Source organism: Hypanus sabinus, chromosome 8 (genome assembly GCF_030144855.1).
Source record: "Hypanus sabinus isolate sHypSab1 chromosome 8, sHypSab1.hap1, whole genome shotgun sequence".
Taxonomy (NCBI): Eukaryota; Metazoa; Chordata; class Chondrichthyes; order Myliobatiformes; family Dasyatidae; genus Hypanus; species Hypanus sabinus.
This window is the reverse complement of record NC_082713.1, coordinates 4,217,441-4,243,431: the sequence shown is the minus strand read 5'-3', so window position 1 is coordinate 4,243,431 and position 25,991 is coordinate 4,217,441. Positions and strand designations below refer to the sequence as shown.

Genomic DNA, 25,991 nt, shown 5'->3' with positions numbered 1-25,991 from the left:
CCAATATTCAATATTCAATAGGTATCATTGAGATCCTCCCTCATTGTTCTAAACTCCAGCGAGTACAGGCCCAGAGCCATCAAACTCTCCTCATCTTTTAACCCTTTCATTCCTGGGATAATTCCTCTGGATCCTCTCCAATGTCAGTTTATCTTTTCGTAGAATACTCCAAGTGTGGTTTGACCAACGCCTCAGCATTGCAGCCTTATAGTATTGATGTGGCAACACAATGTTATATTGAAGCAGGAAACAAATATGGCAGCCACTCTGAAACTCTCTTCAACTGTAAAGCTCCGGCTGGCCTTGGGTATTTTTGGATTGCTCGGACTTCAATGGATAAGGGTGAGGAGCAGATTCTAGAGAGTACCCCAGTGCTGTCCCCCTTAACAATAATACTCCTCTTTCTGTACTGTTGGGGGAGACAGCCTACCTGGGAGAAGCAACAGTAGTCACACCTCTGGCACAGAGCCTAGCCCTGTGGCTCAGAAGAGTAGGAAAAAGAAGAGGAAGGCAGTAGTGATAGGGGACTGTATAGTTAGGGGGTCAGGCAGGCGATTCTGTGGATGCAGGAAAGAAACGCGGATGGTAGTTTGCCTCCCAGGTGCCAGGGTCCGGGATGTTTCTGATCGCATTCACGAGATCTTGCAGTGGGAAGGAGAACAGCCAGAGATTGTGGTACATATTGGTACCAACGACATAGGTAGGAAAAGGGAGGAGGTCCTGAAAACAGTCTACAGGGAGTTAGGAAGGAAGTTGAGAAGCAGAACATCAAAGGTAGTAATCTCGGGATTACTGCCTGTGTCACGTGACAGTTAGCATAAGAATAGAATGAGGTAGAGGATAAATGCATGGCTTAGGGATTGGAGCTGGAGGCAGGGATTCAGATTTCTGGATCACTGAGACCTCTTCTGGGGCAGGTGTGACTTGTACAAAAAGGACAGGTTGAATCCCAGGGGGACCAATATCCTGGCAGAGAGGTTTGCAAAGGCTGTTGGGGAGAGTTTAAACTAGAATTGCTGGGGGCGGGCGGGGGAGGGGGGGGGTAAGGAACCGAACTGAAGTGACGGAGGAAAGGGAGGTTGGATCACAAATAGAGAAAGCTTGGAGACAGTGTGAAAAGGAGGATAGGCAGGTGATAGAGAAGGGACGCATTCAGACCAAAGGTTTGAGATGTGTCTATTTTAAAGCAAGGACTATTATGAATAAAGCAGATGATCTTAGAGCGTGGATCAGCACTTGGAGCTATGATGTTGTGGTCATTACAGAGACTTGGATGGTGCAGGGGCAGGAATGGTTACTTCAAGTGACATTCTTTAGATGTTTCAGAAAGGACAGGGAGGGAGGCAAAAGAGGTGGGGGTATGGCACTGTTGATCAGAGATAGTGTCACAGCTGCAGAAAAGGAGAACACCATGGAGGGGTTGTCTATGGAGTTTCTGTGTGTGGAAGTTAGGAATAGGAAAGGGTCAATAACTCTGCTGGGTGTTTTTTTTATAGATCACCCAATAGTAACAGGGTCATTGAGGAGCAGATAGGGAGACAGATTCTGGAAAGGAGTAATAATAACAGGGTTGTTGTGGTGGGAGATTTTAATTTCCCAAGTATTGATTGGCATCTCCCTAGAGTGAGGGGTTTAGATGGGGTGGAGTTTGTTAGCTGTATTCAGGAAGGTTTCTTTACACAATATGTAGATAAGCCTACAAGAGGAGAGGCTGTACTTGATCTGTTATTGGGAAATGAACCCGGTCAGGTGTCAGGTCTCCCAGTGGGAGAGCATTTTGGAGATAGTGATCACAATTCTATCTCCTTTACAACAGCATTGGAGAGAGATAGGAACAGACAAGTTAGGGAAATGTTTAATTGGAGTAAAGGGAAATATGAGGCTATCAGGCAGGAACTTGGAAGCATAAATTGGAACAGATGTTCTCAGGGAAATATATGGAAAAAATGTGGCAGATGTTCAGGGGATATTTGCATGGGGTTCTGCATAGATACGTTCCAATGAGACAGGGAAAGGATAGTAGGGTACAGGAATCATGATGATTGAAGGTTGTTGTAAATCTAGCCAAGAAGAAGAGCTTACAAAACGTTCAAAAACTAGGTAATGATAGGAATCTAGAAGATTATAAGACTAGCAGGAAGGTGCTTTAGAATGAAATTAGGAGAGCCAGAAGGGGCCACGAGAAAGCCTTGGTGGACAGGATTATGGAAAACCCCAAGGCATACTGCAAGTATGTGAACAGCAAGAGGATAAGACGTGAGAGAATAGGACCAATCAAGTGTGATAGTGGAAAAGTGTGTATGGAACCGGAGGAAATAGCAGAGGTACTTAATGAATACTTTACTTCAGTATTCACTATGGAAAAGGATCTTGGCAATTGTAGGGATGACTTGCAGCAGACTGAAAAGCTTGAGCATGTAGATATTAAGAAAGAGGATGTGCTGGAGCTTTTGGAAAGCATCAAGTTGGATAAGTTGCTGGGACCAGACAAAATGTACCCCAGGCTGCTGTGGGAGGCAAGGAAGGAGATTGCTGAGCCTCTGGCGATGATCTTTGCAACATCAATAGGGACAAGAGAGGTTCCAGAGAATTGGAGAGTTGCAGATGTTGTTCCATTATTCAAGAAAGGGAGTAGAGATAGCCCAGGAAATTATAGACCAGTGAGTCTTACCTCAGTGTTTGGTGAGTTGATGGAGAAGATCCTGAGAGGCAGGACTTGTTAGCATCTGGAGAGGCATAATATGATTAGGAATAGGCAGCATGACTTTGTGAAATGCAGGTCATTCCTTATGAGCCTGATTGAATTCTTTGAGGATGTGACTAAACACATTGATGATAGTAGAGCAGTAGATGTAGTGTATATAGATTTCAGCAAGGCATTTGACAAGGTACCAATGCAAGGCTTATTGAGAAATTAAGGAGGCATGGGATCCAAGGGGGAAATTGCTTTGTGGACCCAGATCTGGCTTGCCCACATAAGGCAAAGTGTGGTTGTAGATGGATCATATTCTGCATGGAGGTCAGTCGCCAGTGGTGTGCCTCAGGGATCTGTTCTGGAACTCCTACTCTTCGTGATTTTTATAAATGACCTGGATGGAGAAGTGAAGGGATGGGTTAGTAAATTTGCTGATGACACAAAGGTTGGAGGTGTTGTGGATAGTGTGGCGGGCTGTCAGAGGTTACAGCGGGACATTGATAGGATGCAAAACTGGGCTGAGAAGTGGCAGATGGAGTTCAACCCAGGTAAGTGTGGGGTGGTTCATTTTGGTAGGTCAAATATGATGGCAGAATATAGTATTAATGGTAAGACTCTTGGCAGTGTGGAGGATCAGAGGGATTTTGGGGTCTGAGTCCATAGGAAGCTCAAAGCAGCTGCACAGGTTGACTCTGTGGTTAAGATGGCATACAGTGTATTGGCCTTCATCAATCATGGGATTGAATTTAGGAGCCGACAGGTAACTTTGCAGCTATATAGGATCCTGGTCAGTCCCCACTTTGAGTACTGTGCTGAGTTCTGGTCTCCTCATTATAGGAAGGATGTGGAAGCCACAGAAAGGGTGCAGAGGAGAATTACTAGGATGCTGCCTGGATTGGGGAGCATGTCTTATGAGAATAAGTTGAGTAAACTCGCCTTTTTTGCTTGGAATGGCAGAGGATGAGAAGTGACTTGATAGAGGTGTATAAGATGATGAGAGACATTGATCGTGTGGATAGTCAAAGGCTTTCTCCCAGTGCTGTAATGGCTAGCACGAGATGGCACAGTTTTAAGGTGCTTGGAAGTAGGTACAGAGGAGATGTCAGGGGTAAGCTTTTTACGCAGAGAGTGGTCAATGCATGGAATGGGCTGCCGGTGATGGTGGTAGAGGCAGCTATGATAGGGTCTTTTAAGCGATTCCTGGATAGGTACATGGAGCTCAGAAAAATAGAAGGCTATGGGTAACTAAGTAATTTCTAAGTAAGTACCTGTTTGGCACAGCATTGTGGGACGAAGGGCCTGTATTGTGCTGTAGGTTTTTTATGTTTCTATGTTATACAGAGTGAAGTATGTTGGTGTAGTGTCAGTGAAACATCAGTTTACATGTTACACGCAGTGAACTAGATTGGTACAGTATAGGTGAGAAATCAGTTTACACGTCATATAGTGAACTAGGTTGTTATAGTGTCGGTGAAACACCAGTTTACACGTTTTTCTTCGGATCCTAATTACCTTCTGGCAAAGTGTCTGTGCAGATTTTTAGTGAATGTCATGCTGAGAGGAGTAGAGATTCAAAATGCGGGTTTGTCAGTTCAGGAGAAGTTCTTCAGCCCATGATGGTCCAGCTGATCTTTCAGCTATCTACACTGATCTCAAAAGGTCCATGTGCCTCTATGCCTGTTTCAACAAATGTCAAAATTCAGATTCAGATTCACTTATTTATGTTATCTACATTTCAAATGGTAGGGTGGAGATATATCTCTACCGAGGAGGTGTAAGATGATTCTGCCCTCCAGTAGCCTGCAGGTTACCCTTCAGCAAGGTGTAGCACCAGCTTAGCCCCCCAATCACATGAAGCTGTAACAGCATGTGGCAGACGGTCATATGAGCAGTGGTGCATATCTTAAGCCCCGGTTATGCAACCACTGACACCAGGCAGAAAACCTCTGAAGAGTATTGACAATGGCTGGTGTCATCCACCTTGTAAAGACCCTGCCCAGAAGCAGGCAAAGGCAAACCTCTTCTTCTTCAAAGAACCATCAGGGTCATGGAAGATCATGATAGCCTGCATCATACCACATGACACATAATGAAGATGGTGATGATGACATCGAAACACACAGTAAAACACATCATTTACATTGGTCAGTAACAGACTCATGGATGTGATGGGGGCAGCCCACAAGCGTTGCCATGCTTCCGTCAGCAACATAACGTGCCTACAAAACTCAGCAGAACAATGTAGAACACAGTAAAACTGAGCACAACAAGCAAGCAAAATATGAAAGAAAAGCAAATCCCTTTCCTCCCTCCTACACATACACGGTCTCCAGCCCCAGGGCAGGCCATCGTTTTAAGCCTCCAGCAGACCCAGACAGGGTGTGGATTCTAATTCTCCCAAATCCCTGCCCCTAGAACTCTAACCTGACCACTAACTCCCTCCTCTGTCCCCAAAACCATCCCTGCCAACTCAGAAAAAATGTAAAAAAACCTAAAACTGAGCAGTGGCCTCGCAGCTGGATGCCATCTTGCGTATATCCATTAACTTCTTATGTCTGTGGGCTTTCATCAGGAAGTCATTAACCTGAAACGTTGCCTTTCCTTCGCTCCCCACAGTTGCTGCTCGACCTGCTGGTTAGTCAGGACATCAAAGGTTACGGAAAGAATGGGGTTGATAGAGTAATAGATCAGCCATCACGAAATGGTGGAAGATACTCGACGGGCCGAATGGCCTAACTTAGCTCCTGCGTATGGTGGCCTTATTATGGTCTTATGGGTGGAGGGTGGGGAAGGACCGGCGAGGTACAGTCTGCCCACAATGTACTTTAAAGTCCTGCATGTTTCAGAGAACTTGGCTGCTGCGATCGGCCTGCGACCCGCGCACTTGTCCCAAAACTGCGACTGTAAGGTGATCTTGTCAGCTGCTCTGTGTACAACTTGGAGCCGTGCGAGCCAAGACGCAGCCTGAAACGGATCCGGTGTCCTTAAAAATAGAAGGCTCGCTCTTCCCCGTGACCCGCCGATTTGCGGGTTCTCTGCGGCGGCTGGATGAACCCAACGCGTGAAATCCTCGGCGGAGAGAGAGCCGCGAAGTGCAAACTCCGGACACCTGGGCTCAGTACCTGGAGTGTGGCGCGCTGTCTTCCTTTTGCAAGAGGACTTGTGTGTTCACCTTGATCAGAGTTTCCAAGGAGCTCGTTAAACACTTAGTTTAGTTCTCAAACCGAATCTCGGCGGTGGATTCTTCTGAAGGTATGTGGTAATGTAATGTACAACGGGTGTACCTCGATAGCACACGAATTCACTTTTACAGTGACCAATTACGGTACGTTTCTTAAGATTGTCATAGCTGGGGGAGGGAGTGGGAATAAGCTCCCACAACCTATTAAATGTTCCCAATGGCATGCGTATCAAATCAATCTCCTGGCCTTCGCGTGTGGTGTAGCTACTGCGCCCGACGGAAAAAGGGTAAATACGGATTACTGAAACTAGTCACTTCGGACAGATGGGACTCGTCAGCTGAAGTTGGCATATCATCTGGAAGGAAAACTTCGACCTCAACCCTCCGATGCCTTGTGGCTATACCCACTCATGAGGAAGGCTTCGGGAGTAAACCCAGAGGAGCTGGTATCGCTAAATTCAACGTTGACTGGCAACTGCTGCGATGACGCCGGTGCCAGATTATCGGTCTGCGGCGTTTCTTCCGCTTCACTGGATGCGCGGAGAGGAGGAGCCTAATACGCGCTCAGCATTTTGCTCTCCATATCGTACCGTCCTGGCTTGCGTACAGGCTAGTGCATGGACTTCGCTAGACAGCTAGGTCGGAGGGCCTTAGCCATCACGTTTCAGTCAAATGGAAACCTATTCTTTGAGACATTGTTACGTGTAGTTATGTAGAGTCGCAGAATTCGCCTTGAGTGAGAATGGCAGTTCTCTGCCCAGCGCCGGCTCACTTTCGTTGGCATTGCCTGAAATTCGATGCCAGGAGCTGGGGAAACTCTCTGACTGATTTTAACGGCGTTTGCTGAGCTCTTTGGCCCGCTTTGCGGCAGGTTCAGCGGCCGTACTGAACTCGACCAATGGCTCTTCGACAATCTAATCCCTTTCCTCCACATATGCCTCTCCCGTGCGCCTATTTCTGTGCCTGAAACACTTCAATGCTATCTGTGCCTACCACCCATCGCTGGCTGCACGTTCCGGGACCCCACCCGTCTCTGTAAAAAACGTGCCCCACATATCCCCGTTAAACGTTACCCTCCCACCTCAAATGCATGACCTCTTCTATTAGACGTTTCAACCCCGGAAAAAAGATACCGGCTGCCTTCCCTATCAATGCCTCACATAAATCTATAAGGCTCTATCAAGTCTTCCCTCAGCCTCGACTGTTTATTCACCTTAATCTACTAAATACATCCTCAAAGAGTCCAATAGATTACTCAACCATGAATTCCTTTTCGAAACCCATGAAGAACTCATTCAATCCTATTACTTTCTAAGCGTCTTCTGATGATCTGAGAGAAGACTCAGCAGGATGTTGCCCGGATTGGAGGGCGGTAGGAGAATTGGGGGGGGGGGTATTCTCACTGGAATGTAGGAGGCGTAGGGGTGACTTTATACGGGCTTACAGATTAAGAATTGGGTATGGTTAAGATTACGCCATACCCAGCGAGGAGGCCACGTCAGGAACAGCCGACTCAGAAATATTTACATTCCACAAACAGGAAGGGCGATCAACAGCTCCACCCACTAACCCAGCCCTACACACTCCCAACCACCACCACTTTATCATTTCCGGTACCCAGGAATGGAAAAGCCTACAGAAAGAGATGGATACAGTCCAGTACGTCACAAGAAAGCCCCCCCCCCCCGCCATCTGCAAGGAGCGCTACCACAAAAAAGCATCCATCAACGACCCTCACCACACAAGCCATGCGCTCTTCTTGATAGTACTACCGCAGACAGCCTTGGCTCCACACCACCAGATTCAGAAACAGTTATTTCTCCTTAACTATCAGGCTTCAGAACTCACCTCAACTCTGAACTAACTCCACAACCGAAAGAATCACTTTCAAGGATTCCACAACTCATGTGCATAATATTATGTATTTACTTTGAAAATTATTGTTTATATGATTTATCTTCTGCACATTGGTTGTTTGTCAGCCTTAGTTTATGTATAGGTTTTCGTAAAATCTCTGGTGTTTCTTTACTGTCCAGTAAATAACTGCAAGAAAATGAATCTCCAGGTAGCATATAGAAAAGAATAGTCACAGAACACCAAGACACGGGGAAAGGCCCTTCAGCCCATCTAGTATGTTTTGTACTATTGATCTGCCTAGTCCCATCGACCTGCACCCTGACCATAGCTTCCCATACCTTTTCCATCCATGCACCTACCGCATTTTCTTAAAGGTTGAAATCGAACCTGCATCTATCACTTGCGTTGGCAGCTCGTTCCACACTCTCACCCTCTGAGTGAAGCTCGTTCCACACTCTCCCCACCCTCTGAGTGAAGCTCGTTCCACACTCTCCCCATCCTCTGAGTGAAGCTCGTTCCACACTCTCACCCTCTGAGTGAAGCTCGTTCCACACTCTCCCCACCCTCTGAGTGAAGCTCGTTCCACACTCTCCCCACCCTCTGAGTGAAGCTCGTTCCACACTCTCACCCTCTGAGTGAAGCTCGTTCCACACTCTCCCCACCCTCTGAGTGAAGCTCGTTCCACACTCTCCCCACCCTCTGAGTGAAGCTCGTTCCACACTCTCACCCTCTGAGTGAAGCTCGTTCCACACTCTCACCCTCTGAGTGAAGCTCGTGCCACACTCTCCCTCTGAGTGAAGCTCGTTCCACACTCTCCCCACCCTCTGAGTGAAGCTCGTTCCACACCCTCCCCACCCTCTGAGTGAAGCTCGTTCCACACTCTCACCCTCTGAGTGAAGCTCGTTCCACACTCTCCCCACCCTCTGAGTGAAGCTCGTTCCACACTCTCACCCTCTGAGTGAAGCTCGTTCCACACTCTCACCCTCTGAGTGAAGCTCATTCCACACTCTCCCCACCCTCTGAGTGAAGCTCGTTCCACACTCTCCCCACCCTCTGAGTGAAGCTCGTTCCACACTCTCCCCACCCTCTGAGTGAAGCTCGTTCCACACTCTCACCCTCTGAGTGAAGCTCGTTCCACACTCTCACCCTCTGAGTGAAGCTCGTGCCACACTCTCCCTCTGAGTGAAGCTCGTTCCACACTCTCCCCACCCTCTGAGTGAAGCTCGTTCCACACTCTCCCCACCCTCTGAGTGAAGCTCCTTCCACACTCTCCCCACCCTCTGAGTGAAGCTCGTTCCACACTCTCACCCTCTGAGTGAAGCTCCCCCTCATGTTCCCCTTAAACATTTCACCTTTCTCCCTTAACCCTTGAATTCGAGTTCTAGTCGCACTGAAACTCAGTGGAAAAAGTCCTGTTTCTGTAGCTGTATCTTTATCTACTCTATCAATACTCTCATAATTCTGTATACCTCTATTAAACCTCCCCTCATTCTCTCATGCTCCCTAACCTATTCAATCTTTCGTGCTCTCAGTATTATTTATGTACTTACTTTAAAATTATTATTTGCAAAATTTGTATTTTGCACAGTTTGTCAGTCGTTTATATATAATTTTCATAAATGTTACTGCATTTCTTTATTTTTCTGTGAATGACCGCAACAAAATGAATTTCAAGATTGTATAAGGAGGCAAATACGTACTTTGATAATAAATTTACTTTGACTCGTCAGCCGGCAAGCAAGTGTTAACAGCGCCCCAGAAAGCAGAGGTGAAGGGTGTGAATCTGCCCCGGGCATCGTTAACACAGGATATAATGCCCCTGTTTCCTTTACATCCATCTGTTTCGATTCTCTTTATGAGGGGCGCTTATTTCTCAACTCGATAGTTAGCATCTGGAAAAGGCGGCGAGAGACTGGCGCGTCCTTGTTCTGCGAAACCCCGTAGTAGGGTTACGGGCAGAAAGGGCCACGTTCTCTACCCCCTTGAACTGGAAGTACACGTGTAAAGTGCTTCCGTAGGTGAACAGGTACAAACCTGCGACCTGGCGTGTTGGAGGTCCAGTTCGCGTCACAGTAGGGTGTGCAGTTTGTGACTCTAGGGATAAACTCCACTTACCTCGACACTGAACTGACTCTACAACCTATAGATTCACTTTCAAGGACTCTACAACCCACTTTCTCAGCGTTATTCATTTACTTTTGCACATTGATTGTCAGCGTTTGTTTATAAGACCTTAAGCCATAGGAGCAGAATTAGGCGAATCGGCCCATCGAGCCTGCCCCGCCATTCCATCATGGCTGATATATTATCCCTCCCAACTCCATTCTCCGCCTTCTCCCCGTACCTTTGACGCCTTGGCTAATCAAGAACCCGTGAATAGTTCTCATAAACTCTATCGTATTTATTTATTTTCTTATAAATGTCCGCAAGAAAATGGAGCTCTGGCGTGTATATGGTGATACAGTATATACGTACTTTGAGAATAAATTTCCTTTAAACTTTATAGCCTGTTCAGCTGGCCGTGAAAGTTGACAGACTGTTCTAGGAGTCGGGGTGATCTCTCGGGAAGAAGCCAAACCCGCACCCGGCCCCATTGCTCGATGCCCTTTGCCCCGTGCTACCAGGTTGCAGGTGAGGGAGACGGTAACCTTTGCCTCGGCTTCGTTACCACATCGATCCCGAAGTTCCTCGTTAAACCCCGCCCCAGCTGCACTGTTGGCAAGTCCGCGTTACACACCAACGAAACAAATTGGGCGTGTCGCTCCATTGCTGTCCCGGGACCAAACAGGTCGGTATTCGGAAGGTTTAACCATCTTGTTCTTCCTTATTGCGGAAGGAGAAGATCACGGGAGTGTGCGGACTTTACGCTATTACTTTGGGTATCGGGACTGAATTCAGACATTCTCGCCAGGTTAACGCAGTGGCAAGATCTTCCTGCGTTAGTGAAAATAAAGTTCAAAGTTCAAAGTAAATTTATTATCAAAGTACATATATGTCGCCACATATTAATTTTCCGAAAATGAGGCTTCCAAACACTTTATAATAGATACGATGCCTCTTTGAACTCTTCCTTCCCAATGTAAACTGTTAACATTTCGGACAGCCGCGGACACGGATTAAAAAAATGATGATGCATTTACTCTGAATCTTGTCACCATATACGAACCTGATATTTATTTTCTTGCAGGCATTCACAGTAGATGCAAAGAAATGCAATAAAATTAGTGAAAAACTACAGTTACTTACCTCAAACAGCATGGCTGATCAACACCAACACTCAATAACCTACTCCTCCTCACCCCCAACCACCACTTCATCATTTTCTGTCAGTGTCAGCTTGTGTACAGGCGCTCCTGTACAATCAATCTGCGCATGTAAGCTGCATTATGTATTTATATTTATCGCGTGTTTTTATTAATATTGTGTTCTTTATCTTATTGCGTTTTTCGTGCTGCATCGGATCCGGAGTAAATTATTTCATGTGTACTGGAAGTGTTGAATCTTGGACAAGCAAAGACTGACAAGCAACCGGTGTGCAAAGAAAGACAAATTGTGCAAATACAAAAAAACATAAATCAGTAAATAAATAATACCGAGAATATGAGTCACAGATTCATAGAAAACCTACTGCTCTTCGGCCCATCCAGCCCTGCTATCTACGGGTCTCTCCAACTTCCTTTAAACGCTAAGATCGAAATCTCATCCATCACTTGCGCTGACAGTTCGTTCCACACCCACCAACCTCTGAGTGAACAGTTTCCCCTCATGTTCCCCTTAAACTTTTCACCTTTCACCCTTAACCCAGTAGTCGCACCTAACCTCAGTTGAAAAAAAAATATGCTCGCATGTACTTCATCTCTACCCCTCATAAATCTGTGTATTTCTATAAAATCCCCGCTCACTCTCTAGGGAATAATGTTCTTGAACATGAGTCCGTGGGTTGTGTCCGGTGATCAGTTCAGCGTTCAACGCTAACGTGATGTAAAACATAAAGACGACGAGAGGGAAAACATATCGTTCCCAGGAAAAGGAGCTCCCGGCCCAGGGACTTTTGACTTTTTCCCCAGGGTGGAAATGGAATACACCGGGGGCATGGAATACTAGGGGGCATCATTTTTAAGTTGATTGGAGGGAAGTGTAGTATAGGAGTTGGATGTGGTAGGTGCGTCAAACGCGCTGCCAGGGGTGATAGTGGAGGCCGATACATTAGAGACATTTAAGAAACTCTTACATATGCACAGAGATGGTAGAAAAAATGAGCGGTATGTGGGAGGGAAGGGTTAGATTGATTTTAGAGTAGGTTAAAAGGTCAGCACTATACTGTGGGCCGAAGAGCCTGTACTGTGCTGTATTCTATGTCTGAATGATGAATACCCCAGCAGCGATAGAAAACTACGCGGTGGCATCTGTTGATAGGCAAGCGGAGATCTCTGTCTCTGCTTCAGTGCTTCGGACTGCGCTTCCTCTCCTCTCCGGGTACCAGTCTCTCTGATCTCCGGGTCTCACAGTTCACTCTCTCCTCCACTGCTCTCCACCCGTGCGTTTCGTCCCCTATACCCCAACGGCTCCCCGGAGGGAGAGCGGGGCAGCCTCGACGCCCGTGCTAGGAGCCGGAGAGTGCGGCGAGTGACCGTTTCTCAGCATCAGCAGCCGGGCAGACAAAGAGCGGAAATAAGGTGAGGGGAGGGAGAGTGAAAACATGGCGCGGGGGGGGGGGAGCGAGTGGAGACGTAAATGTGCATCTCGTGAGTGGCTGAGGGAGGGAGAGCAGGCGGGAGCGAGCGGGCGGGAGCGCGCTCTGTGGGTGTCAGAGGGGGTGGGGGAGCGGCCCGGGATTTAGCTGGCGTGTGTGTATGTGATTCAGTACACGGTATCCGTTCTCGCCTCGTACAGATCCAGCTGGCAAAGCAGGACAGTCAAGGCGCTCTCCCTCGGCACCCCGTCCCCCTCCTCCTCCACGCACACCCACCCCGGACGAGTCTTCCTGTCAGCCGGCAGCCCGTCGAGAGAGCCACGCGTCCAAACTGGGATCTATGAGCGGGAAAGTGACCAAACCAAAGGAAGAGAAGGATGCCGCCAAAGGTAAGACTGTGTCTCCCCCTCTGTCTTCTCCCCGCGGGAGCTCGGGGCTGTTTGCTGTTCGCGGGTGGGGGTCAGGCCCCCGGGAGCCGGGCGGGTTCATCCAGCGCCAGCCGCTGTGTTTGCAAGCGGAATGTTCCTAATTCTGCCACCAGCTTGTCGGTGGGGGAGAGAGGGGGAACGTGCAACACCTCTCCCCCCCCACCTTTTCCTCTCTCCCCCTTCTTGGGAAGAGGCTCTGAGACGGGGTGGTGGCAGTAGGCGAGGGGGCGGGTTAAAGGCGCCCCGCGTCTCGCAGTGTCGACCTACTCCAGACTATGGCACCGGGACTGAAGGCAGGACCTCCAGCCCCGCTCTCTCCTGCCGTTTGTTTACAGACCGGAGGGTTTGGGTTACGGGACAGGACGGCTCTCGATGACACTGTCCTCCCGCACCGCCGGATGTCTGGGTCGACTCCGGGGTCTTGGGCTGCGGCAATAGTCCAGCGCCGGGTCCCGGTTACGCCCGCCCGGTACCGGGTGGCACGGGTTTCACGCTGGAGTTTCGGGGCGGGTTTGGACGGGAGACGTTCGCCTCTCTTCTCTGCATTTACGAAGCGTGTGTTCGGTGTAAAAGTGGAAACGGAGTTTTCCCCGGTGATTTCCCCATCGTTAACAAGCAGCCTCGCTGTGCCCCAGCCCACACGGCCGGGCAGGTTTGGACAGTCACTGATACAAAGCCCCCTGTGGTCAAAGGCTGTCGCGGGGTAAACTGTTACACAGAGTTATAGAGTAAACTTTGGCGGAGATCGATGACAATCACACTAAGACGGTGGGGGTAACGAGCTGTTGACAGCCACGTGGAGAGAGAGGAATTACTTCTATAGCTCGGGATCTTTCCTAATCCGGAGTAGGCTCCATTTCAAATCCCCGAATCGGACCACACGCTGCGTTGTCTTGTTAGGGGCAGCTGGTTTTCGGGGGGTTCCAGCCGCTGATGATAACTTGCAGCCTCGGTCGCAGCATCTACCCTGAGAAGCAGCTGTTGTCTGCGTTTTGGGCTGACGGAGGCTTCTTGTTTGCTTACATACATTGAACTTTGCAGAATAACAGTATTTATGAGAACGGTTTTATGACCAGCGCACCACGGACGCCTGATCTAGTGATAAGTGAGATAAATCGCGTGTATCGGCTGCTGCTATTCATAGTAACAGTTTCCCTGATGGCTCTGACAACTCACCATAAATATACACCTTCTTCCTGGGACTTTTGCGGCAACCATCGCCTTTCCACTTGCAGCAGAGACGGCAACCTATTTATAGAAAGATTAAATAAGGCCTCTCACTTGATAATATTTAAGACGGTTTGATATGGATCACGTTATCGCTCTATCACTCTCTTCCTTTGTCTGCCTCCATCCCAGCTCGTCCGCCTCTCTGTTTCCTGCTTCGCCGCATGTTCTATCCCACCCTCTCTACCCCCTTTCACCCCATTCTTTCTCTCTTCCCCCCACACCTCTCTCTGTCCCCTACCCCTCCTGCACCCCTCTCAGACACTCTCTCTCCCCTGCACCCTTCCCCCCACCTCTCTCTCTCTCTCTCTCTCTCTCTCTCTCTCTCTCTCTCTCTCTCACTCCCCCTCTGTGACTCTCACTTCCTCTCTGGCTGTGTGACTCTATCTCACTCCCTTTCTCCCTCTCTCTCTCTCTCTCTCTCACTCACTCACTGCCTCCCTGTCTGTCTGTCTGTCTCTGTGATTGCCTTCCTGTCTGTCTCTCACTCCCATTCTCTGTCTGTCTGTCTCTCTCTTTGCTGCTGCCTGTACTGGTAATGTGGACAGATGAAGTTATGCATCACAGTCTCAGCCCGCCAGCCTTGTGGGCAGTGCGAGTGGATGGCATTAGGCTTTGTGCTCCCTCCTCAATGGACAACGCCGTTGAACTCCAGAGAGCCGTTAACTCACACCTGGGAACATTTTCTCTGGCTGTTGCTGGTACTGAGAGAGAGTTCTGGGAGAGGACCCTGATTCAGGGAGAGGCCGGGATGTGGGGTTGAGGAGGGGAAAAAACGGATCAACCATAATTGGCTGGTGGAGCAGGTTTGATGGGCCAAATGGCCTAATTCTACTCTAATGTCTTCTGGTTGTATGGTCTCATGACTCCTCCCTGAGGTCTGGAATGCAGTCCCCTTTGAGTCTTGAACCTAGACCTTCCGACTAGTGTGAAGTCTTCTGCTAACTGCTGTTCTATTTCTGGTAGTCCAGACAGGATTCTGGGCAAGGCAGCAAACTGGAGACCATATTGGCTTAATGGTGAGAGTTATGAGTTGGTAGAGGAAAATGGCTTTTCAGATTGGGGCCTGACACCAGTGGTGTGCTGTAGGGACTGGTGACACTAGTGGTGTGCTGTAGGGAATAGTGACACCAATGGTGTGCTGCAGGGACTAGTGACACCAGTAGTGTGCTGTAGGGACTAGTGACTCCAGTGGTGTGCTGTAGGGAATAGTGACACCAATGGTGTGCTGCAGGGACTAGTGACACCAGTAGTGTGCTGTAGGGACTAGTGACTCCAGTGGTGTGCTGTAGGGACTGGTGATGCCAGTGGTGTGCTGTAGGGACTAGTGACACAAGTGGTGTGCGGTAGAGACTGGTGGCGCCAGTGGTGTGTGGTAGGGACTGGTGACACCCAGTGGTGTGCGGTAGAGACTGGTGACACCAGTGGTGTGCAGTAAGGACTGGTGGCGCCGGTGGTGTGCGGTAGGGACTGGTGGCACCAGTGGTGTGCAGTAAGGACAGGTGATGCCAGTGGTGTGCTGTAGGGACCGGTGGCGCCAGTGGTGTGCTGTAAGGACTGGTGACGCCAGTGGTGTGCAGTAGGGACTGGTGTCGCCAGTGGTGTGGGTAGGGACTGGTGACGCCAGAGGTGTGCGTAGGGACTGGTGACGCCCAGTGGTGTGCGGTAGAGACTGGTGACGCCAGTGGTATGGGTAGGGACTGGTGACGCCAGTGGTGTGGGTAGGGACCGGTGACGCCCAGTGGTGTGCGGTAGAGACTGGTGACGCCAGTGGTGTGCAGTAGGGACTGGTGATGCCAGTTGGGTGCAGTAGGGACTGGTGATGTCACTGGTGTGCAGTAAAGACTGGTGGTGCCAGTGGTGTGTGGTAGAGACTGGTAACACCAGTTGTGTGCAGTAGGGACTGGTGACACCAGTGGTGTGCAGTAGGGACTGGTGTCACCAGTGTTGTGGGTAGGGACTGGTGACACCAGTGGTGTGCGTAGGGACTGGTGATGCCAGTAGTGTGCAGTAGGGACTGGTGATGTCACTGGTGTGCAGTAAAGAGTGGTGGTGCCAGTGGTGTGTGGTAGAGACTGGTAACACCAGTTGTGTGCAGTAGGGACTGGTGATGCCAGTGGTGTGCTGTAGGGACTGGTGATGCCAGTGGTGTGCTGTAGGGACTGGTGATGCCAATGATGTGCAGAGACTGGTAACACCAGTGGTGTGCTGTAAGGACTGGTGGTACCAGTGGTGTGCAGTAGGGACTGGTGTCACCAGTGGTGTGCAGTAGGGACTGGTGACACCAGTGGTGTACAGTAGGGACTGGTGTCGCCAGTGGTGTGCGTAGGGACTGGTGACACCAGTGGTGTGCTGTAGGGACTGGTGACACCAGTGGTGTGCAGTAGGGACTGGTGACACCAGTGGTGTACAGTAGGGACTGGTGTCGCCAGTGGTGTGCGTAGGGATTGGTGATGACAGTGGTGTGTAGTAGGGACTGGTGATGCCAGTTGGGTGCAGTAGGGACTGGTGATGCCAGTGATGTGCAGAGACTGGTAACACCAGTGGTGTGCAGTAGGGACTGGAGTCACCAGTGTTGTGGGTAGGGACTGGTGACACCAGTGGTGTGCGTAGGGACTGGTGATGTCACTGGTGTGCAGTAAAGACTGGTGGTGCCAGTGGTGTGTGGTAGAGACTGGTAACACCAGTTGTGTGCAGTAGGGACTGGTGATGCCAGTGGTGTGCTGTAGGGACTGGTGATGCCAATGATGTGCAGAGACTGGTAACACCAGTGGTGTGCTGTAAGGACTGGTGGTACCAGTGGTGTGCAGTAGGGACTGGTGACACCAGTGGTGTGCAGTAGGGACTGGTGACACCAGTGGTGTACAGTAGGGACTGGTGTCGCCAGTGGTGTGCGTAGGGACTGGTGACACCAGTGGTGTGCGTAGGGATTGGTGACGCCAGTGGTGTGTAGTAGGGACTGGTGTCGCCAGTGGTGTGCGTAGGGACTGGTGACACCAGTGGTGTACAGTAGGGACTGGTGTCGCCAGTGGTGTGCGTAGGGACTGGTGACACCAGTGGTGTGCTGTAGGGACTGGTGACACCAGTGGTGTGCAGTAGGGACTGGTGACACCAGTGGTGTACAGTAGGGACTGGTGTCGCCAGTGGTGTACAGTAGGGACTGGTGACACCAGTGGTGTGTAGTAGGGACTGGTGATGCCAGTTGGGTACAGTAGGGACTGGTGATGCCAGTGATGTGCAGAGACTGGTAACACCAGTGGTGTGCAGTAGGGACTGGAGTCACCAGTGTTGTGGGTAGGGACTGGTGACACCAGTGGTGTGCATAGGGACTGGTGATGCCAGTGGTGTGCAGTAGGGACTGGTGATGTCACTGGTGTGCAGTAAAGACTGGTGGTGCCAGTGGTGTGTGGTAGAGACTGGTAACACCAGTTGTGTGCAGTAGGGACTGGTGATGCCAGTGGTGTGCTGTAGGGACTGGTGATGCCAATGATGTGCAGAGACTGGTAACACCAGTGGTGTGCTGTAAGGACTGGTGGTACCAGTGGTGTGCAGTAGGGACTGGTGACACCAGTGGTGTGCAGTAGGGACTGGTGACACCAGTGGTGTACAGTAGGGACTGGTGTCGCCAGTGGTGTGCATAGGGACTGGTGACACCAGTGGTGTGCGTAGGGATTGGTGACGCCAGTTGGGTGCAGTAGGGACTGGTGATGTCACTGGTGTGCAGTAAAGACTTGTGGTGCCAGTGGTGTGCGGTAGAGACTGGTAACGCCAGTTGTGTGCAGTAGGGACTGGTGATGCTAGTGGTGTGCTGTAGGGACTGGTGATGCCAGTTGTGTGCAGTAGTGACTGGTGATGTCACTGGTGTGCAGTAAAGACTGGTGGTGCCAGTGGTGTGCAGTAGAGACTGGTAATGCCAGTTGTGTGCAGTAGTGACTGGTGATGTCACTGGTGTGCAGTAAAGACTGGTGGTGCCAGTGGTGTGCAGTAGGGACTGGTGATGTGCTGTTCATTGCTTATTTATTTATTATTGAGATACTGCATGCAGTCAGCCCTCCGGCCCTTTGAGGCGCACTGCCCAGCAATTCCCTGATATAATCCTACCCTAATCATAGGACAATTTACAATAACCAATTAACCTAGTACATCTTCAGATTGTCGGAGGAAACACATGCAGTCGCAGGATGAATGGGCAGCACTGGGAATTGAACCCTGGTTACTGGTACGTTAAAGCGCTGTGCTAACTTCTGCATTACTGTGCCACCCTGCCATGTATGCTGATCATTTGGATGACAGTGTAAGTGGTCTGGTTAGTAAGTTTGTGGGAGATACCAGAATTGGTGGCAAAGTGTAGAAAGTTGTCTAAGGTTATACTGTAATAGAATCTATATTAGCTGGGGAAGGGGGTGAGGGAATGGCTATAGGTGTTTAACCAAAACAGGCCAGGACATACATAATGAATGACAGGGCCCTGAGGAGAATAGCAAGACCTTGGCTAGAAGAACACCACAGCACAGAAACAAACCCTTCGGCCCATTTAGTCTGTGCCAAACCATTAATCTGCCTACTCCCTTCAACCTGCACCAGGACCATAGCCCTCCATACCCCTCCCATCCATGTTTCTCTTAAATGTTGAAATTGAAACCACATTCACCACTGCTGCCAGCATTCATTCTGCACTCTCACCGTCCTCTGAGTGAAGAAATTCCCCATGTTCCCCTTAGACATTTCACCTTTCATCCTTAACCAATGACCTCTAGCTCTAGTCTCACCCAACCTGAGTGGGAAAAGCCTGCTTGCATTTGCCCCCTCTATACATAACTCCCTGAGACAGGTGACAGAGGTCCACAATGGAGAAGAAGCTATTTTGCAGACTTACCTTGGTCAGGTGGGCCGGGGGTCTAGGGAGTGGGATGTATAAATTATTGATTAGGTTGTACTTGGAGTATTGTCTATTGTTCTGATCACCATGCCACAGGAAGGATGTGATTAAGCCTTCAGCAGAAGTTTTGGCCCAAAACCTCGATTGTACTTTTTTCTATAGATGCTACCCGGTCTGCTGAGTTCCTCCAGCAGTTTGTATGTGTTGCTCTGATTTCCAACATCTACAGATTTCTTCTTGTTTATGGTTGCTAGGTCATTGTAAATTATCCAGTAGTTAGGTTAGGGTTAAATTGGTGGTTTGTTGGGTGCTGCAGCTGAAAAGCCAGAAAGGCCTGTTCCACACTGAATCTCCAAATCAATAAAAATTGTTTACCTTTACAGGCAAGGCAACTTCAGTTGAAGAGTTGGAAAAGGTATTTTTCTCAGAATCAGAGTCAAGTTTAAAATCACTGGCACTTGTTGTGAAATTTGTTGTTGTTTTGCAGCAGCACATTGCAATACAATAAAAAATTTGCAATTTACAACGAGAAGTATATATACAAATTAAATAAGTAGTGCAAAGAGAGCAAAAGAAAGTGAGGTAGTGCATAATGTCCATTTAGAAATCTGATGGTGGAGGGGAAGAAGCTGTTCCTGAAACACTGAATGTGTGTCTTCAGGCTCCTGTAGCTCCTCCCTGCTAGTAGCAATGAGAAGGGAACATGTTCTGGGTGAAGGGGGGGCCTTAATGATGGGTGCTGCCTTTCAGAGGTATTGTTTTTTGAAGGTGCCTTCAATGCAGTGGAAGCTCGTTCCCATGAAGGAACTGGCTGAATTCACAACTTCCTGCAGCTCTTTCCTGATGCCAAACTCAGCTTCAAATCTTCATCCTGTCTGTGTAACCTCCTCCAGCCCTGACAGCCCCCCACCCCAGCCACTGAACTCCGTAATCTTGGCCTCTCATTCGCTGTGTACTTGAACAAGTCCACCACTGGCAGCTGTGCCTGAGTCCTGGTCAGCATTTCCTTCCAGTCTCTCAATCTGAATTTCCCCCGTCAAACCTACTCTTGGACTGTGATTCAGTCATGTCTCCTGACAGAGAAAATAGTGCAGAGAAATTTTACAAGGATGTTGCCAGGATCTGGGAACCTATGAGAGTCAGAGAAGACAGACAGTATCTTTTCCCCAGCATTGTGACATCTAGTCCCAGAGGGCAGACATTTAATATGAGAGGGTTTAATTTCAGTGGAGATGTGAGAAGCAAATTTTTAACCACAGAGAACGATGGACGCCTGGAATGAGCTGCCTGGTGTGGTGGTAGAGGCAGATACATTAGAGACTTTTAGACAGGGACATGATTGTGAAGAAAGTGGAAGGATATGGAGATTGTATAAACAGAGGGGATTAGTTTAGTTGGCCATTTGATTACTTATGTTGTTGGTTTGGCACAACATTGTTGGCCAAGGGGCCTGTTCCTGTGCTGTATTGTTTGATGCTACAAGGAAAGGTAGAGTAAGTTATTCCCTAGAACATAGAAGATTGTGGGGAGATTTGATATGTTACTCAAAATTATGAGGGGGTTAGGGAGAGGGTAAATACAATCAAGTTTATCCACTGAGGTTGAGTGAGATGAGAACTGGAGATGATAGGTTAAGGGTGAAATGTGAAATATTTAAGAGGAACCTGAGGAGATCTTCTTCACTCAGAACAGGGGTTCCTAGCCTGGGGTCCAAGGACCCCTTTGTTAGTGGTAAGGGTCCACAGCATAAAAAACGGTTGCAACCTCTGAGAGGGTGATGAGAGTGTGGAACGAGCTGCCAATGGACGTGGGTTCAATTTCAACCTTTAAGAGAAGTTCGGATAAGTGCATTGATGGGAGGAGTATGGATGGCTATGGTACGGGTGCAGGTCAATGGTACTATTAAGAATAACATTTCGGCACAGGGGCTATAACTCAACTTCTTCCCTAAGTATTAAGTCTGTCTGTGCCCCTGAAATACTTTGAGGTAATTTCCTGCCCTACAATTTCAAGTTCAAGTTTATTGTCATTCAACCGTACACATGTAAACCGCCAAATGAAACAACATTCCTCAGAGACCAAATTGCAAGACACCGTACATATGTCACAGACAGCACATAAATAATATTAACAGATTTAAAAAAAGTATTTTGTGGATGTCATAAAGTGCATACTGTATATGACATATAGATAAATATACAAGAGTATAGTGCTACTGGTGTGGTCATAAATAATGTGTACAAGATCAAAGCAGAATGTCTCCCAGCCTGGGGGAAGTAGTTTTCAGTAAATAAAATCTTATGATTAAACAAGTGAAATGGATGTGGTAATAATCTGAAACAGTGAAGGGTTTAATACTCCAATCTAAAATATTTCAGTTCTTAAAGCCAGTTCATTTTCATTTGGTTTAAACATTGAAGCTGTGCAGTTATTGAATCACACAACATTCTGCATCTGCTGGCTCTTTCCAATATCTATTCAATTAGTGAAATCCCCCAGAGCCCAGTACGTTTCCTAACTCCAGCACATGTCCAATTCTCTTTGCAAGGCCCACATTGATTCTACATCTCCAGGCCTACAGCTACTAGCTTCAGATTCAGTCACTCTCATTCTATATAAACTTTTTTCCTCCTATCCAGCCAGAATCATAGAGCACTACAGCACACAAGCAGGCCATTTGGCCCATCTCTCCCATGCTGAACTGTTAATCTGTCTAGTCCCATCCACTTGCACACGGACCTTGGCCCTTCATATCTTCCCCATCTAAATACTTATCCAAATTTCTCCAAAATTTTGCAATTGAACACACATCTCGCACTTCCTCTGGCAGCTCATTCCACACCTCACCACTTTCTGAGTGAAGAAGTTCTCCTTAAGTATGTCACCTTTCACACTTAACCCATGACATCTAGTTCTGATCTCACTCAACCTCAGTGGAAAAAGCCTGGGTGCATTTACCCAAACTATACCCCTCATAATTTTGTATTCCTTCTATCAGATCTCCCCTCGTTCTTCGCTGCTCGAGGAAAAGAAATCTTAAACTCTTCAGTCTTTCCCCATAACTCTGGTCCACAATTCCTGTCAACATCCTTATCAACTTTTTCTATTCTCTTTCAACCTCATTAACATCTTTCCTGTGGGTGGGTGACCGGAACTGCACAATCGGGTTTCAACAATATCTTATACAATTTCAACAAAACGTCCCAAATCCTGTACTCAGTTCTTTGACTTATGAAGGCAATGTGCCGAAAGTTCTCTTTATGGTCCTATCTATCTGTGACACCACTTGTTCACATGTTTTCTAACCTTTTAACTAATAACAGACTTGTTACTTAATCTGTGACCTGATCAGTATTTTATACAGGTATAACACCATGGTTAAAATTCTACTGCTAATATTGTAGGGTAGTTCATTTCATGGTTTTCTGTAGAAACAGTGTGTTCTGCTGGTAGTTTCTGGGTTACTGTTAAAGATGAGAGGTTGTGATGTTCAGCTTGGAAATGTTGGGCCAGCCAATAAAGGATGGTGGAATTGGGAGAAGATTCTAGAGAAAGCTGGCAGAGAGGTTTTGTGACGGACATTGGGGTGGGTCAAGGTCTTTTTGGTGGGAGATGGAGAGAGAAAAAGATTGAGAGAACCCGCCGTAGGATTTGATCCAACTGGAATGCACAATGGAGTCCAAGATGGGAAGTTCCTCTGGTGATCGGGGAATAGGAGTTGGCACCATGAGGAAAAGGACACAGCCAGTTGTTGGTAGAGTTGAGCTCCAACCTTCTGCACATTTGACTATTTTAATTATAAAGGGCCCTTTCCTTTGCTTTTCTTTCTTGTTAACTAACTCTTTGATTACGTGCCATTCATAAGTATATCTTCTTTATAATTGCATGCAGTGTACAATCTGTTATTTCCTGCTGATGGATAATTGCAAGTGGGCAGTATTTATAGAGTATTTGCTCAGATCGGGGTGTGGGTGGTTGAAGCGTCCCAGCTTCCCAGTCTGGTGGGACACAAGTCATACCAACCCTAGATGTACAGAGTTTGAGGAAGGTGGTTTTCTCACCACTGAGTCCAGTGGTTTGTTGGTGAGGGTTAACGAGTTGTGTTTCCAGAGATGCCCAGTAAAAGGGAATTTCACAGGTTTTTCCCTTCAGTATTCTGCTAATTTTATGAATCTTTAGGTCGCATTACTTACTGACAATTCCCTCAGCATGCTATTGATGGTCTTTTCAGTTTTGAAGGGATCACTCACATCCCTCATACTCCACATCTCTGACGGACGTTTAATGAAATACATTTACCGGTATGTAGATTGGACAGAGGTACTTCTAGGGCAACACAAGTGAATCTGCAGATGCTGGAAATAAATAAAAACACAAAATGCTGGCAGAACTCAGCAGGTCAAACAGTATCTATGGGAGGAGGTAATGACGACGTTTCGGCCCAAAATGTCGTCACTACCTCCTCCCATAGATGCTGTCTGGCCTGCTGAGTACTGCCAGCATTTTGTGTTTTTAGAGGTACTTCTAGATTTGAATTGCTTTATTATTGTCATATGTACCAATAAACTTGGTACAAATTTGCCTTGGATACTGTTTATAGAGATAAGATCATTACACAGTGCATTGAGCTAGAATAAGGTCAGCTGACCACTACAGAATAAAGTGTAGAAGCTGCTGAAAGAGTGCAGTGCAGGTAAAGTACAGGATCATTACAAGATGAGTTGTGAAGCCAAGAGTCCATCTTGTCATAAAAGAGGTCTGATAACAGTGGGATAGAAGCTGTCCTTGAGCCTTGAGGTACATGTTTTCAGTCCCCATTGAGCAGAGGCTCATTCCCGTGAAGTGCTAAGCGGTGTTCACAACTCTACAGTTTCTTGTGGTCTCGAGCGGAGTAATTGCTGTATCAAGCTGTAATGCATCCAGACAGAATGCTTTTTTATGGTCCATCAATTAAAATTGATACGTCCTCGAGCATCCTGTGGAAGTAGTCATAGAAAACTACAGCACAGAAACAAACCCTTCAGCCCATCTAGACCATGCTGAACCATTTAAGCTGTCTAGTCCCATCGACCTGCAACCAGACCATAGGCCTCCATACCCCTACCATCTATGTACCTATCCCAACTTCTCTTAACCATTGAAGTTGAGCTTGCATCCACCACTTAGACTGGCAGCGCATTCCACACTCTCACCATCCACTGAGTGAAGAGGTTCCCTTAAACATTTCATCTTCCATCGTAGACCCTCGTTGTAGCCTCGCCCAACCTCCGTGGAAAAATTTGCATTGGTAAGCGTTCTTGGCTGTGCTGTCAACGTGGTTAGACCAGGAATGGTGACGTTTGGACCAAGGAAATTGAGGCTCTCGATCAGCTCAAATTTCAACACCATTCATGTAGACAGGAACATTTCACCACCCCTCCCCAAAGTCAATGATCATCTCCTTTGTTTTGCTCAGAATGAGATTCCTGCAACCATAATGCTAAACCTCTAGTTAAGCCTCATTATAGGAAGTATGTTGAGGCTTTGAAAATGGTACAGAAGGGGTTTACCAGGATACTGTCTGGATCAGAGGGCATGTGCTGTAACAAGAGTTTGGACAAACTTGAGCTGTATTCTCTGGAGATGCAGAGGCTGAGGGGAGATCTGCTGGAGGTTTATAAGATTATGAAAGGCATAGATAGAGTAGACAGTATCTTTTCCCCAGGGGCATGGATTTAAGGTGAGATGGGGTAAATTCAAAGGAGATGTGCGGGGGGAGGCAAGCTCTTTTATGCAGAGTTGTGGGTAGCTGGAACGGACTGCCTGGGGTGCTGGTAGAGGCAAATACATTAGGGACTTCCGAATAAGTGTTTATATAGACACATGAATATGAGGAAAATGGAAGGATAAGGATATTGAGTAGGCAGAAGAGATGAGTTTAGGTAGTCAATTGATTACTAATTTAATTGGTTCTCTACAACATTGTGGCTGAAGGAACTGTTCCTGTGCTATAGAGTTCTGTCCTCCTTGTCTATATATTAAGCTGTCAGTGTTTCCAACTCAAAACATTGAATTTGTTTCTTTTCCAGCACATGCTTCCTGACCTGCTGTGTATTTCCTGCCATCTTGTTCATTTTTCACTTCCTAGTGTTTGTTTTAACTTTCCCTGCATGAGTTCATGTGGGAAGGCTTGCATTAATCTCATTGAGACCTATTGAATATTGAAAGGCCGAGATAGACTGGATGTGGAGAGGATGTTTCCTATAGTGGGGAGGTCCAGGACCAGAGAGCACAGATTCAGATGAGAGAAATGTCCATTTAAAACAGGGATAAGGTAGTATTTCTTTGGACAGAGGCTGGTGAATTTGTGGAATTCATTGCCCCAGATGCCTGTGGATGTCAGGTCATTTAGAATTTTAAAGCAGAGATTGATAGGTTCCTGACTAGTAGAGGATCATAAGAGGGAAGAACCAGGCTAGTTGTTCCATGTGTATGGGAGTGCTATAAAGATTAAAAGATTCACTTTATTTTTCACATGTACATTGAAACGTACAGTGAAATGCATCAATTGCATCAACAACCAACACAGTCCGATGATTTGCTGGGGGCCGTCAACAAGGGTTGCCACATTTCTGGAGCCACTGTAGCATATCCACAACTCAGTAACCCTAACCATGCATCTTTGGAATGTGGGAGGAAACCAAAGCAGCCGGAGGAAACACACGCGTTCACAGGGAGAGTGTACGAACTGCTTACAGACCAAGACAGGAATTGAACCCCGATCGCTGGTTCTGTAACAATATTACACTAATCGCTTCGTTACCGTGCCACCAACATATCCCCTGTCTCTCCATGTACCTATCCAATTGCTATCAGGGAGTCAAAAGTTACATGGAGAAGGCAGGAGAATGGGGTCAAGAGCGATAATATATCAGCCATGACGGAATGGCAGAGCAGAGTACATACGACCATATGACATAGGAGCAGAATTAGGCCTTTTGGCCTATCGACTCCACTCTGCTATTTCATCATCACTGATCAATTTCCGTCTC

The 25,991-nt window shown here is 47.7% G+C and overlaps 1 protein-coding gene across 3 annotated transcripts in view; it reads left to right on the top strand.

Moving 5' to 3' along the window:
• The first annotated feature begins 12,350 nt into the window (after positions 1 to 12,350).
• The window catches only part of fgf13a (fibroblast growth factor 13a), a 516,601-nt gene continuing 502,960 nt past the window's right edge, over positions 12,351 to 25,991 (top strand). For 2 of the 3 annotated variants that reach the window (XM_059976468.1, XM_059976465.1), the window contains exon 1: positions 12,565 to 12,815. In XM_059976468.1, coding sequence (XP_059832451.1) covers positions 12,767 to 12,815 — 49 coding nt within the window. In that variant the 5' untranslated portion in view covers positions 12,565 to 12,766. Of the gene's footprint in view, positions 12,410 to 12,564; positions 12,816 to 25,991 lie in introns of those variants that run through there. The other variant, XM_059976466.1, reaches the window with a different exon arrangement.